A 15,068-nucleotide genomic window follows, 5' to 3' on the forward strand; every position below is an offset into this window, starting at 1 on the left:
AGAGAAAATAAAAAGGCCAACAGATGAAGATACTGTCATCAAAACCACGTTGTGTAGAGGGAAAAGGATGGGTCACAGGAAAGTCTGTCTATGATATTTTATGTGTAAATATGTATTGCACAGGAACATATTCATTATTTCACCTTATCAGCCATCTTTGATTCTACGTGTGTCTACACCACAACACTAGGTAGCATTTCAGAAACTGGTGATGTTTAAATCCTTTGTTCTCTCCCAACAAAAAGGCGTTTAAAAAGCATCAGCCCAACGCGCAGTTTTCCCCTCAAGTGGCTGGTGCTGGCAGCCGGTGCAGCTTTGGTGTTCTGCAGCTTCAATGGGGCCAGGAGGGGGTTTCTGTGCAGAGTGCGTTGGCAGCCGCAGAAGCAGGGAGTGTGGAGAGCTGTGAGCAGAGACAACGTGCTGGTACCCGAAATCCGGGAGTGTTCAATGCGCAGCTGTAGAAGAAACATCAGACATCTCTCCCTACCTGCCCTTTGGCAGCTCACAGCTACAAAGGCAGGAGGAGGAGAAGCTGTGAGGTAAGGCAGGTGGTACATACAATCTGAAGGCATTTGAAAGCTGCAAGAATCCAAGTTGTGTTAGTCTGATGGTAACAGACAGTAAAAGGGCTTTTCAAATAAGAAGGGTATTGCTTACCTGGGATTCTTGTCAGCAGTGTCTTCAGAAATGAGCAAAAACTTTCTAGTCCAGCAGGCATCTTTGAAATATTAGCCAGTCAGAACGTTACGGAGGAAAATGTCAAGGAAATGCCTTTGGGGCAGGAGCTGAAGCTGAGTCTGGAGTCCTGCACGGAAAATCGTGAGAGAGAGCTCACCTTCCACGTCTCAGTGAGCAACCACAGCTCCTGGCTTAGCACACCGGGGAGATTGGCTGGGCAGGGTGAGACTCCCCGTGGGGCATGCTCTGCCATGGAGACAGAAGGGTCATACCCTTCCAGAAGGTTGTGTCTGCACATCAGGGTGAGCCTGTTACCAAAGCACTAGTGCCCTGAGTCACTCTGTGGTAACGCAGGGCAGATGAGTCAGCACAGCAAGCTCCCATCACACCCTTGGTCAAATGCACATACTCTGTCCTATCCCTGAGTTTGTGCACATATAATGGCAGAAAAAGGGATTTGATTGCTTAGCAAAAGTTAATAATAACAAGTCTATCTTTTCTCCCACCTAGCTGTTGCATATCCCATTGGAATGAAGAGACTTTCTTCACACCAGGGACACAGGCCAGGAGCAACATGAAGTTCCTGTCAGCACCAGGAGCACCCCTGGGCTGCGGTTGCTGCTCCCCACTGCACTGTCCCTTTGGCAGTCTCTGGTTTTCTGTCCTGGGCAGCTGATGGATGGAGCAGTTCACTCAGGCTGGCGTGGGGAAGTCTCGTATAGAGTCTAGAAAATAGTACAAGAGCAGGGCCTGTGCCAGCCTGAGAGATGGACAGATGGTCAATGGCCAGGAACTTTCTAAGGATCAAAAATATTTTAAAGGTATTGGAGAAATGATGCAGGCTGTTTCTGTCAGTCCTGCAGGAGTAGCTCTTATGTGACTACGGATGTTGTGCCATTTCTTCACAGAAAGTTTGATGCTTTTTAGCAGAACAGGCTACACTACTGCCAGCACTTCAAGAATATTGTTTTTCAAAGGCTTTTGGTAGGGTGAGGGTTAGGTTGGTTTGGTGTTAGGTTTTTGTTTGGTTGGTTTTTTGTGGGTTTTTATTTGTTTGTTTTGTCATGTTTGGTTTGGTTTGGGTTTTTTTGAGGGTGGGGTGGAAAGGAATGGTGGTCCTGGTTTGCTTTTCTGTTTCTTAAAGACAGCAAGGTTTTCATTTGGCCCTTGGATCTTCCCTTTACAGGTGCACTAGCTGTAGTAGCTGGGTCACCAGGGCTAACATTGAGTTGAGCTGGGATTTCTCTTATTCATGTACAATGTTCGCATCATAGTTTATTTTTCCAGTTCTCAGATAAATGTTTTTTTATTATTTTTCTAAGTTATAATACAAATGAAATTATATTAGAAAGGTTAAGAAAATGCAGGTCACAAGCAAAAACAGTAGGTTGTCTTTCATCTTAATACAACTGCTGTACATTTTTTCTGTATCTCCATCATAAGCTTATATTTGCTGGTAATTTAGCTTGAAATAGCGAGCACCCCAGATGAAGATGACACCACAAGATAAAATGGCCAGGACAACCGCAATGACTCCTGCTGTGTTGATCCCACAGGAGAGCGAGATGGTGGCCAGCTGAGCCCCAGCTAGCAATTCGGGTTCAGACCATCTCGTTCCTTCAGGGTCTTCAATTTTATCCAGATTCTACTTGTACCAGGTGATTAAACCAATATTGGAGCAGGTGGAGTCCAAAGGATTGTAACTTAAATTGATTATGCAGTGACCAGATAGGGACGCCAGCTTGTCACGTGGAAGAACACAGATCCCGTTGTGTGCAAAATTGAGATAAATGCTCTTGAGGTTTGAAAAAGCATCTGTGCTGAACACAATTAGTTTGTTGTGGCTCAGATCACATGCCATAACTTCTCGAGGCTGTGAAATGCTTGGCTGCCTATTGCTGTCAGTTCACAGGATGATAAAATTAGCACCTCTAAATTGGATAGCTGTTGGAACAGTTTGTCTTTTGGCATGATCCCCAACTCAAAGTTATTTTGACTAAGGTCCAAGAGCATGAGGTTTTCCAGGCCTTGAAAGAGATGCTGAATGCTAGTGTCGATGTGGGAGGAGGAAAGATTCACCACTTGCAAGAGATGTAAATTTCAGAATGGACCGTGTTCAGTGTTGATATGAAGAGGAGTGAAAGCCAGGTCCAGCAGCTCTAGGTTAGCACTGTCCCTAATGAGCATGTCTTGGAGGTGGAGCTGTGTGTTGTTGCTCAGATTCAGGTACTGAAGACTGCTCAAACCACTCAGCGCTTCGTTACAGCAGCTGAGGCTTTCAACACGACTCTTACTTAAATCGAGATGTTGAAGCTTTGCTAGTTTCTCCAGGCAGCCAGAGCCCAGCTGCAGGACGTGTGAGTTTCCCTTGATGTGGAGGTGAGTGAGGGAGGGGAAGGAGGCAGAGCTGATGTTGCAGAGATGCTCAAAGGTGTTGGCATTGAGAACTAACTCCATCAGTGAGCTCCGGCCACTGATGCCAGGGGGCAATGCACTGATGTGGGTTTGAGTTAGGTCCAGCTTTTGGAGTTTGGTCAAGCACTGAAATGTGTCAGCGTTTAGGTTTTTGCAGTATTTGTAGTATTTTTGCCGTATTTGCAGGTAGAGATCCTCGACAGAGACATTACAGAGGCCTTGTAAAACATTCGGGCTTATATGCACCTCCTTTTCCACTTCATGAAATGTTCACAGCCAAAGGGTCTGGGCTGTGGAATTCTGTATCCCCACCAGGATCTCAGGGATGTCAGCAGAGCCCCCAGACTCCAAACTGTAGAAATGGGACTGGAAAGCTCCAGGTTCAATGTATGTAATGCCATTGCCTTTAAAGATGAAAGTTATATTGCTGGTCTTCTGCAGAAAGTGAACATCTGCTGCTGTGATCACTCTTACGTTGTTCATTTGGAAGTCAAGGTATTTGAGGTTTTGAGTGGGAAAGTTGGGAGGAAGCCACAGTGAAGAGATGTGGTTGGTGCCCAAGTTGAGGGTACTCAAGCTGTCCAGATTTGTCATTGGAATAAAGGACCTACTGGTTATTCCTGTCCATGTTAAGACAAGCTGCCTCAGGCACTGTAGGCCAGTGAATGCTGTGTCAGGCAGAAACATGAGCAAGTTTTCAGTCAGCACAATTACCTTTAGCTGCTTGTTGCTGTGAAAGGTGCCTTCATACACCCATATACCAGAAAGCAACAGAAACAAGCGTCAGGGGCTTTTCTCAAAACTCTTGCTGTATACATGATAACCCAAACTCCACTTCAGGATCAGTTGCCTTCACTAGCATAAAAGTGTCTGTCTTTTCCAGGGATGCTTGCCTGGTATTTGTAAACTCACACTGAAATACAGGGTCCTGGTGAGAAGAAAAACCTGCCCTGAAATTATGGGCATGTGCAGGCATTTGTAGAAGGCAAGGAAACGGGTGGTTTTTAGTGTCTGTCTTAATAAAATGAAAATTTCTCTTCCTATAGAAAAATCTGGGCATTTACCAGGACCAAACCCATCTTTGTCTAGGGTTTAGGGAACAATATCTTTATAGAAAAGTGATTTAAAAATTTGCTTTAGTGACTTTGCTGTCTCTACTGTCTTAGCAGCAACAGTATGTGGAAAATGCGTATTTCACCCACTGCGCTGCAAACGATTGTCACTGGAGGAGAAGCCTGGATATTGCCCAATTGTATCAATCTCTTCTTAGCAAAATACTTCACAGCTGTCTGCAAATGCTACTGGTGGTTTCCTTGTGAAGTCAGAGAGATGCTACTCTAGTGGGCTCCAGAAGCTGGGGGGTTTGACCAACCTGATGTGCAGAAGTGAGGACGCTCTCCTCTACCTTGTTAAGTCCAAGTAGAGAAGAGACTTCAGCGCAGAGAAGGTTGAATTCTGAGGGAAGAGATCACGCTGAAGCTGAAGTCAAGGATTTCGGTTGTGGCAGGTAGTTCATCAGGAATCTCCCTCAGTCCTAACCCTTCACAGCTATAGCTTTTATTTACTGTAATCTGTGGAAAGCATATACTGAAACTGCAAGAGATATGTACTGTGAATATAAATAGGAAACTACAGCACTTCAAAAAAAGCGAACAGAACTTTGAATTATTTAAAAACATAGCAGGAAGCCTTAGCACAGGCTTGCAATGCACAACCCTGGGGTTCTGTGGAGTGTGTTGTTAAAATGAATGTCTTGAATCTCTCTTGTACTAATTTGAAGTGAGTCTCATCTGTAGTACTTTCTTATTGAAACTAGCACATATGAGGATTGTTTACTTTTCTGGATGAATTATTAATCCCTAAGAAAGAATCCCCGCAAGGTAGTTTTAAATTCTGAATTTCATGAATCTTGTAACAGTGCTTATTCTAAGAGAAGTCTTAAGAAAACCTTGCAGAAAGGAGGTAAAAGAAGAGCAGGTCTGGCAATGCTTCTAGAAGGAACATGTCCAAATTAATTAGATATGAATGGCAGTTACATGCTGCAGTGAGTATATGGTGGAAAGGTTAGATGATTTAGGTCAGGTTAGACAAAAATCATAGCTGATATGCTGAGTCTTTACAATTTCTATGAAGGCTTTTCAGTTTAACAGAAAATACATCGATCTATTATGTAGAGGAGTCTACTCAGTGGATATCAGGGAAGTCCATTAAATATACTTGACCTGCATGTGTCTGGTGATTGCACAAGAGTCAACCAGAGCCTGGGACTATGACATGCAGGGAAACACCCCCTCAAATTGCCTACCGCAGCTGCCCAGGGCAGTGGAGATGCTCAAGAGCATCACACTTATCCCAGCTGCTGAGCCATGATGGGGGGCAGCACGGGTGCAGCCAGCTCAGTGCCGTCCTCCTCTCGCCTAGCCCTGCTCCCAGAGAACCCCTGGGTGACCGCAGGGCCAGCCTGGCAGGAACAGGGTCCCTGGGACCACATGGGAGCTGCAACTTCCACAGTATCTTGTCAGGAAACTCAGGGATGTACGGCTTGCAGGGTGGTAAAGGCACATATTGCATGGTTGGCCAACCTGACCATTTAAATGAGATTCAAAGCTATCTGATAGCCCAAAGACAGCAAGCACAGGTGTCCCGTGAGAAATGCTCTGGAGCCCGGAGTCCATGGAGGGCAGAGGACAGCGCAAGGTGTGCACCCTGTGAGGCAGGAGCATGCGGCTCGCCGGGGTCTCGTTGAGGTGCACATGCATGAACCCTGGGGGATGGTGTATGAGGTTTGGGTCTTTCCATCCAAAACCAAACCATGTTCTCTGCCTGTCTGTGGCTCAGGAGACACAGGCGGGCAGTGGATGCACTCGGTAGCCTTGTTGTGAGGAAAAGAGCAGTATTTGCTGCAAGCCACAAGCTGGCAAACACTTTTTCCCTTTCCTATGAGAGCAAATCCTGTAAGCAGAGAGTGTCGGGGAGCGCCACGGGACTGTCACAACAAAATGCCCCATGCAGGTGGGGAGCACGAGGGGGACAGCACAGGGTCCAACACAGCAGGGTGGGATGAGGCTGCGCTGCCCGTGGCTGAGCCCCCACCTGTGGGCACTGGGCAAGCCAGCCCAGTACCTGCTGTAGCACGGGGACTTGGCTCCAGCCTAGAAGCACCAAAATAACACAGTGCTGGTAACTATAGAAATGGCAAAGCACAGACTTAGAAAAGCCAATGTTTTCAATGCTGATAAGCAAAGAAGCAGCAGTGGAGCTGACTGCCGTGACATGCGGTTTAGACAGATTAAAAATGCTTAGCTGTCTCTATAAATGAGAACAGTGTCTATGTTTTACCATTCAAATAAAATAGCAAGCAAGCTCTCTCTGTATGCTTTGCGGCACGGAGCAGCTCTCACAGGGAGCTGAGGAGCAACCATCCTGTGAGGATTCCTGCTGTGCAACTCAGAGTGCCTGGGGATTTGTACACTTAGTTCAGTAGGGAACTTGCTATTGGTCCCAGGTGTGCTGTGTAGGGTTGGGTTTTCATGGTGCTTCTTCCCTGAATCAAAATCCTTGCCTTACTTTTTCCTTGTCTCTCACTCAAAAATAAAATAAAACTTATTTGTCAGTATTTTCCCCTGCCCCTGGAAAAACCCTGGTACCTTCTCATGTGGTATCACACATCAACCAAATTCAAATGACAAATAGAGATACCATCATCCCACCACTGTGTACAAATTCCTGTATGGAGAGTACAAGCATAAGAGACAAAATCCTTTATCTATTCCCTGTCCAGCTCTGATACCTGCTAAACACCCTTGTGAGACTTTATTGTCCCTCTCTGGGAGGTGAAGTGCAGTGCTGGTCTGATGGCTACCAAAGTCCCAGGCATCAGCAGGAAAGAGCATGAGGGTGCACAGATGCACGGGTGTGAGGAGGAGGAGGGACAGTGACTGATCACCATGAGCACATGTCAAGACAACTGCCTTATCTCTCCAATAAAGGTCTTCAGATCCCCTGAGAGAAACCCCTTTCAGAACTGAAAAGAGGTGTCCATCAGTAGGCAAGTATTCACCAGATCCTCTACACCCACGGTTCCTGCAGAGGGACCTCAAGGGGGCCAACAGCTGTCACTCACCTCCATGCACATTGTCTCTGCAGCACTGGATGCTTTGCAGCTGATGCAGGTGAGCGTTGTGAAAATCAAAAGGTATAAATCACAGGATATCACAGAGTGAGGTGCGTTGTTAAAATGGATGATCTTGTGTTATCTTCCTTTAATGAAAGCGAGACAGAGCAGCAAAGGTCAGGCGAATCGTGTGGGTCGTCTAGAAAGGAGATTGTAAGGAAAAGAAATTCATTGTGAGCAAAAGAGCAGTTTCAGAGTGAAACTTTAAATATAGTCAAATGACTCTGCACTGACACGTTTTTAGGGCAGAACAGATTTTTTTCAAAAATGGAAAATGAGGAAAATTGGTCTTTATACTTGTGTAGAGTGAAATGTCTCCACTAAGTAGAGGGAAGTTAGCTCAGTGTGAGATGGGAGGTAGAGTCAGAAAGTGCAGATAAGACTGCAGGATCTCACCAAAGAGGAATTTAATGCAATGGAAAGTTTGAGTCAAACAACACTTCGGTGCATTGCTTGTGGAAGTCACAAGAACTGAAATATAAACACAAGATCTGGGCTTCTATTGCTGTAAAAAGGTTCATGATGCTGAAACATGCTTCTCTTGTTGGAAACAGTAAAGCTGAAAAGCAATAACTCAACCTGAAAAAAATTCCTTTCCTTTTCCATTTAGATTACGGGTAATTATTAGTTTTCTGAAGGGGGACAATATTTCTAACCCTCTCTAAGATGGGCATGTGTGTGGCAGCTGCAGGTGGGAGCATCCACTCCTTGCTGCCTGGGACAGCGCTGAGCACTGTCTCTAGCCAGCTCAACCTGCCTTTTTCTTCCGTTCTTAAATGACCGAGTTATTAGCTTGATAACTTTGTTTCAGCAGGCTTAACCGGAACTCCTTCTTCACCACTCAGTAGGGAAAACATACTGGGCTTGGCAAATGTGACCCAGCACATTGAGGAGAGGCCAGGTGGGCTGAATGGCAGAGCTGAACCAGCTCCCATAAGTTGATTGGTGAGCTTCAAGCAATCAGGATGCCATCTGGAGAGCATCAATCTTGACACTGGGGAAGATGGAGATATTTGGGCTTCTCTGCTGGCAAGGAGATGCACAAAATCAGTGGCTTTGGTTTTGAAAGAGTGCATGAATTCCATGACTGCATTGTCAGCTGGAGTTGATGTGTACATCAGGTTTCACCTGAGCTGCACAGTGTTCATCCCTGCAGGTGGCTCAGGAGAGGGGAGCAGGCAAAGTGGCAGCAGCAAAGCTTAAAATCCAGCACAGAGCTGACTCCCTTTTGCATCCTTGCCTAAGCCCCTCAGGTGGGCTGTTGTGGCTGGTAGGCACAGAGAGGCCACGGCACTGGTGTCCTGCTGCTCTATGTCTGTTGCTAAAATGCTTATGTGCTGACCTGATTCAACAGTTAGGTTTTTTTCTTTGTCCTAAATCTATAAAATTTAAAAGAAAATAACTTATCTGAATGACAAGTTAAAAAGCTTACACACTCCATATCCCAGTAACAGCTCTGCTTCTCCCCAGCCAGCTTTGTGTTTGATGGAAATCCTGCTCCCCCTGCAGCTGGCAGCAAAAAATGTCAGCGGAATTTGTTGTTTGGACCTTGTTTATTTGCTATTTTCCATGCTAAGGCTCAAAGGTTAAAGCTTGAAGTGTCCCTGCCCTCCCCACTGTGGTTTCCTGGCTGGCAATAGCTTGGACTTGTGCTTGCAACCTGTGTCTTGTTTCAGGCAGGCTATGAGCCCTGGTGACATGGATACTTCCTCAAACCACCCATATCAGAAACCTCGCATTTAAGATTAATGTGTTGGTTTGGAAGAAAAGGCCTTTAAATCAGGAGGGCTTATCAGCGAAACTGCCTCTTTCTGCATTGTGACTGCATTATATGTGTTGTGGAATTTGCGTGACATAAAGGCTTATAAATAACTCCAGAGTTTTGTTGTTTTGTTTTGTATTGTTTTGTGCTGGTTGGTTTGGCTGGTTGGTTTTGGTTTTGTGGTTTGTTTTTTTTTTTTTTTAGGAAACAGGAAGTTTTATGATGCAAATAATGAATTCCTAGGCCTGCCTCAATTTCAGCTACTGAAGAATTCATTATGAAATTGGTATCGGGTGACTGAAGTTTCTCATCTCTTCCATACACACAAGTAATCGCTGAGCTTGGTAAAAATGACAAATGATTAGAGGTGTGTAAATTATTCATTATGTGTACCTATCTGATCAATTTAGCTCCTTGTGCTCATAAAGGAGCAAATGGGGAGGGGTCAGAGTTGATGGCAGTGGATGGCGGGAGGGGGTTTCGGTGCTGGCAGGAGCTTTGTTGCAGGCGCCTGCTATGGGCTCAGCCAGGCTGCAGCTCCTCTGCGACCAGGCCTGGGCACCTAGAGACATCGCCATCTGATTCACCTCCCAATGTTCAACAAGGGGAGCGCTCCTTGTTTGCATACGTTCTGATTTTAACGGTGTTGTTTGCTGTTGCCAAGTGCTGGGTGGATCTTTTCTCCATCTCAGAGTGCAGAGAGCTTGTCAGGGCACAAGGATCTCTAAGACAGTGCTGTTGAGGGTATTTTTCTCATCTTAATATTACTTTCTGTCTGCTTGGCTGAAACTCTTCCCACTCTGGTGATCGGAAATTTAAGAGTGTGTGAACAGCAGTGGTAATAATTGACTTTAGCACAATGGTGCTTGTCACTGAGTGCTTGTGAGATGCTGAACACTGCTGAGGGCCAAACAAATTGGTTCCTCTCACTGACTCTCCAGGACAGGGCCACCCCACAAACAAATAGCACTGCCCTGCATGCAAAAAGTCCCCTGGCAAGGGCTGTGCATCCACGCACAAATTCTCCATTTTAAACTGATTTCTGAGCTAGACAGGAGGAATGGTTCACAAGGCTCACCAAAATGTGGAGGGTCATGTCCCTCCACACAGTGTGTCTCCATGGGTGGTGTCCCTTCCTTCACTTAAAAACCACCACTGACCTGCTGTTGGTCCTAGAGGGAACCACAATGGTGAAGCGCTGGCGTGTTCCTCAGCCCAGCCAAGTGGTATGGATGTGGACATCACGTGGGCTGTTGACACGATACTGAAGTCACAGGATGTCAGTTCCCACCCCGACACAGAACGGTGTGTCCCATTTCTAGGTGGGATTCTGAGTCCTGCAGGAACCTCTCCAGCTGGGCAGGAGGACGGCTGGTCAGGACGAGGGGAAATCCTGTCTGGTGACAAATCCATCCGGCTGGCCCTGTGCCTGGACTGGCCCTTGTGTTGGGAAAGTGTCCCGGGTGGAGCATTGAGCACAGCACCTCCAAAAAGCCTGGCCCCTGAGGGGTGCTGTGCATGGGAGAAACCTAGGAAATTGCACCTTTGCTACAGTTGCCTTGGAAAAAAAATGTGTAATGACTATAGAGGTAAGTGAGAATCTATCTAAGAAGTTTTAAAAAAGAAAATGTGCAATGAGTTTTGTATATATATATATATATTAAATAGACTTTAACACCCTCAGAATTCCTGTGAGACATTTATTCTCTCTTATTTAAGAGATGAATCATGTCAGTCTCTGGGTCTTCTCTAGCTCTGAAGATGAAGGGACTGGCAACCCAACACAGCAGGGCTTCCGAAGTTCCTGTTTATACAGGATCAAAGGATTAAAATAGTTTTTAGTCATTTCCTTGAAGTATGGATTTCAAGATTTCCCTTTATCATTGTTTTCTTTGGTACCACAAACAAGAGATAGGAACTCAAATGATTGCTTTAAATGCTGGAAGTTAAGAATTGGGACTGGGGTTTGCCTGAGGCAGTGGGATTTGGGCAGTGGGACTGAAAGGACCAGGACCTGCCCTGCCACAAACCCACGTTTTCCAACATGGAAACCTGCATGGTTCCTGCTGCCAGTGGAGGAGATGCTGTGGGCTCAGCCTGCTCTCCAAGGAAAAGCCTAAAAAAAAAAAGGTGATACAGCAACAACATGAATCACCTGCAAGGAGAAAAAATTGCCATAAAAAACGTCGGACTTTACCAGATTTTATGTGAAAACCCACTGCTTCCTGCTGCAGTAGTTGATCTTTCTGAAACCCTAAACAGGAGCAGAAGCCAGCAGTCAGATATGCTCTCCAGCCCACACTCCTGCGCATGTATGCAATGTCCTTTGCCCGTTCTCAGAGGTGGTGGGGACACAGAGGGACAGGAGTGCAGGACTGTGCCTGTAAAGCCCTTCCCAGCTTGTTTGTGTTTTGAGCAGCTGGGGGCCAGGCTGCAGCATCCCCTCTCCCCAGGGATTCCTCTTCCTCTGCTTTGCCACTACTCCTTGGCAGAGGACCCAACCACCAGCTTCTGTCCTCAGGTATTAGTGGTGAAAGTTAATGCTGGAAGCATGGCACAGCTTCCATCCAAAATTTCCGTGACTTGAGCAAACCACCTGCAGATATATTGACCTAGATGCCCCTTGAAAAAGAGAGGGACTGTGACCAGAGATATGATGTGAGCGCTGTGTGTCGAAATATCCCAGACAAAAGAAGTAAGGATTCCTCTGACCATCTCTCCGTGGATGACTTGTCCTCATGTGGATTTTATTTGAAGCAGCTTTCAAAAGGATGATGGCAAAGGTGCTCCGTCAGGGTGCTGCTGCTGTGCCAGGTCCTGGAACCCCTGGCCTTTGTGGGGCATCGGTGCTATGTTTTTAGTAGTCAGGATGAGCAAACTTCTAGCAGGTGATGACAGCTTGCTGGAGGCCAGGGGCACACCAGGGTTCCTGGCCCCCATGCCTGCATCCTGCATCCTGCTGCTGGCCAGGAAGCTGGGCTGGCCACGGCTGGGCCGTGCGAAGCCATGTAAAACCTACCAGACACAAAATGAAAGTCCGCAGGACAAAGGCACTACGCAGGAAGGAAATTGCTGACGGGAATTAGCAACTGATTAATTAGTGACATTTTGTACATCCATGTTTCATCTGCTGAGGGAGTTGTCTCCTATACTCTCCCTGCAGATACTGTTTCTGCATAACTACTGTTGTTGTGTTATCCCTCTTGAGTATCTTGTGATTTTTTTCAAAAATTCAGAAGGTACTTAGAGGATCTCCATGCTGGAACCCACGGTTACTCTGAAACAGCTGTAGGACTTTTCCCTATCTCATAAATGCAGCCTCTGTTCCCTGCTAAGCAAGCAAAATACCCAGTATTCTAGCACCCTATGTGTTGTATCAGTACTATAAAGCCAAGACAAAATGCAGATTTCAATGATTAATAACAAGTGATGTTTTCCCTATCTGAACAACACAGAATCTGACAAGCTGGGCTGCACAAGTCTTCCTGCTAGATTTTAGACTGACAAGAGAGAAATCTGGTTGTATCTGTAAGTCCAACTTGAGTAGCAAGCAAAATATCAGAATTTAAACATGCCTAAGCTTCCCCTTTCCTCAGCTGGTCTCTATTGGGTGTAGCTTGGCTCGGCTTTGGGGAAAAGAAGCTTCCCAAGCCTTGCATGGAGCAGCTGGACAGATTCCTGGGAGTCGTATTTTATTTTTGTTTGGTTTGGTTTGCTTTGGCTGGCCACAGATATTAACCTTGCAATGGGAGGAAACTGGACAAAGATAAAGAGCCAAACTGAGGGAGCTGGTGTGAGTGCAGGCTATTTAAAGAACTTCTGGCACAGAGACTTTGAAATGACAAAAGAGCATCTTAAAAGGAAATCCTGTTGCTAAGCGACATTAATTGCCATATATAGAGCTCCAAGAAGAGAAGAGAGAAACCTCTCCCCCCACTTCTAAGTGAGAAATGCTGGTAAGGAGTACCCATGAGTGACCCAGGCACCATAGCTGTGGGTGGTGTGTTGGAAGTGTCCAAAGCCATGTCCCAACAGAGGGAGGGTTTTCATAACCCTTTGGTGCTGGGAGGCCACCAATGGGGCTGTGGGCACATGAGAGCCCTTTCTCCTCCACTTTGAAGTTCTGAGAGCACTGAAAAGCAGCAGCAGGCAGCACCTCTGGTCAGGGTGGGTGGGAATAATGAGAGAAACCCAAATCTGCCATGCTGAGGAAAAAATTATAGGTCCTGCTTAGCCAGATGGCTTGGGAACCAGAAATTTTGTCCCTGTAGTTTTGGCTGCTTCAATCCACTTCTCAAGTTTCTTTCCTCTTTCTCTTCCATTCATATTAACAAATTCTTGTCTGCTCATTTTGCACTGGTGATCTTTACCTGATGAGCATCCATTCAGCTGCTGGGTAATATCCTGTGCTGGTTATGACTACATGTGAGGTGACAAGATAAAATACATGCTGCTCCAGTCAGGAACGTGTTAATGGCCTAAATATATTTTGCTGCAGTATAATGTTTGTTCCTTTGTCCTCACCATGCTTCAGAGGTCTGTCTCTGAAGTCCCTATCCTTGCATCAATCTTGCCTTTCTTGCCCAGTGTGAATCCTTGACTGATCTGGTTTGCTGGTGAGAGAACAAACCAACCTCACCACTAAAATTCAGGATTTTGCTCTTAGTGCGGCTACTGGGAGCCAAGGCTGCAGTTGGTTTCTGCTAATGAGCTGTTTCTATCGGACGGGTTTGAAAGGGGAAGTTCTTACCAGACAGCAAGGCTAACGATGTGGAAATAAGGCAAGCAGTCCCGTGCGTGGAGGGCAATACCTTGGCAGTCCTTGCTGGAGCCATGCTTCCTCTGCCTGCTGGCCTCAGCAGACACCAGTGACCTGGAGCCACGGGTCACTTCTTCCATCAGGTACTCACTCCAGAAATCCCACCTGCTCCAACATCTGCTTTCACATTTTATATATGTGTGTATATATATATACATATACATACTAAATACTGAGTCCCCATTTGCAAAGGTATGTGCAAGGAGAAGAATTTGTCAGATGTTTAGACTTGATGAGTTTGTCAGGTCCTGGGTGGTTTGCTCCTCAGCCCACTGAAAGATTGCTGACCAAATGTCCTGCAGTATTGCCAGAGGTAACTCTCTGCAGGTTGGTGATTATTCTTCTGAAAGTATTCCACTCAGCAGCTCAGTCTTCTGCAAGGTTTCATTGCCATCAAAGAAAAGCACATCAGAGCTTTGCACTGCATCTTAGCTTGGTGTTAATTCTTTGTATAGTGTTGTTGCGCCAAAATATCAATTTCTTTCATGTTAAAGCCATAAGCAAGCAATAGCCCTCTCTTCCTTTTTGCAACAACTTTACGAGAAGCACTGAAATGCTTGAGAGACCATACCCCAGTGGTCTGCACTCTCTTTGGGCAGCTGGGAGCAGCTGAACAACCGCCCCACTGTTCAGCCCATAGCGGGGAAGGTCTGGGGTACCTAATCTTCCTGGCCCAAAAGGCAGGGAGCAGCATTGGGTCATGCAGCTCCTTCCCACGGCGGGGCTCTGTCCTCCCACAGGCAATGACGACAGAGTCTCGCTGGGATGGCGTCGGCCGACAGTCAGCGCTTCCTCTGGCACCAGGGCCTGTTGCCTAATCATGTTTGCCGTCAATTATAGGCTTTTTCCTCTTGGTGTAGCTATATTTTCCTTGCTCTAATTTAACTCATTGCTTATTTTGCTGTTGAGTATGCAGAATAATTGACCCTTTCCTCTCCCTAACATCCTCTGCATCATGCACAGGCTGTTGGTGTCACAGCCTCTGTCCCCTCTGCTTCTTTGCCACCCATTCAGTTCTGGTGGCTGCTGATCGAGGCCATCATCTCTAGCTCATGGAGACAAAATCATGTTTAAAGAAGTGTTCACAGCAGGTGTGTGAATTGTAGTTTGTCACGCTGCTGTGCTGATCTGAGCTGCACTGCCTGGGGGCAGAGACGCACATCTCTGTCAGTCTGCAGTGCACCACAGAGTATATATTTTCCCTAGATCACAGAAGAGTG

The 15,068-nt window shown here is 46.2% G+C and overlaps 1 protein-coding gene across 1 annotated transcript; it reads right to left on the reverse strand.

Annotated features, from left to right (window-relative positions):
* Window positions 1-2,122: 2,122 nt before the first annotated feature.
* On the reverse strand, window positions 2,123-14,670 carry CD180 (CD180 molecule; the record flags this gene model as incomplete). The annotated part of the gene is given in 10 exon segments (XM_082074204.1): window positions 2,123-2,323; window positions 2,327-2,532; window positions 2,535-2,778; window positions 2,782-3,363; window positions 3,367-3,862; window positions 4,499-4,553; window positions 4,556-4,664; window positions 7,217-7,339; window positions 11,064-11,145; window positions 14,420-14,670. Coding segments are annotated over 10 exon segments (2,349 nt in total).
* Between the last annotated feature and the right edge of the window lie 398 nt (window positions 14,671-15,068).

This window comes from Streptopelia decaocto, assembly GCF_964273445.1.
Source record: "Streptopelia decaocto genome assembly, chromosome: Z".
NCBI classification, from domain to species: domain Eukaryota; kingdom Metazoa; phylum Chordata; class Aves; order Columbiformes; family Columbidae; genus Streptopelia; species Streptopelia decaocto.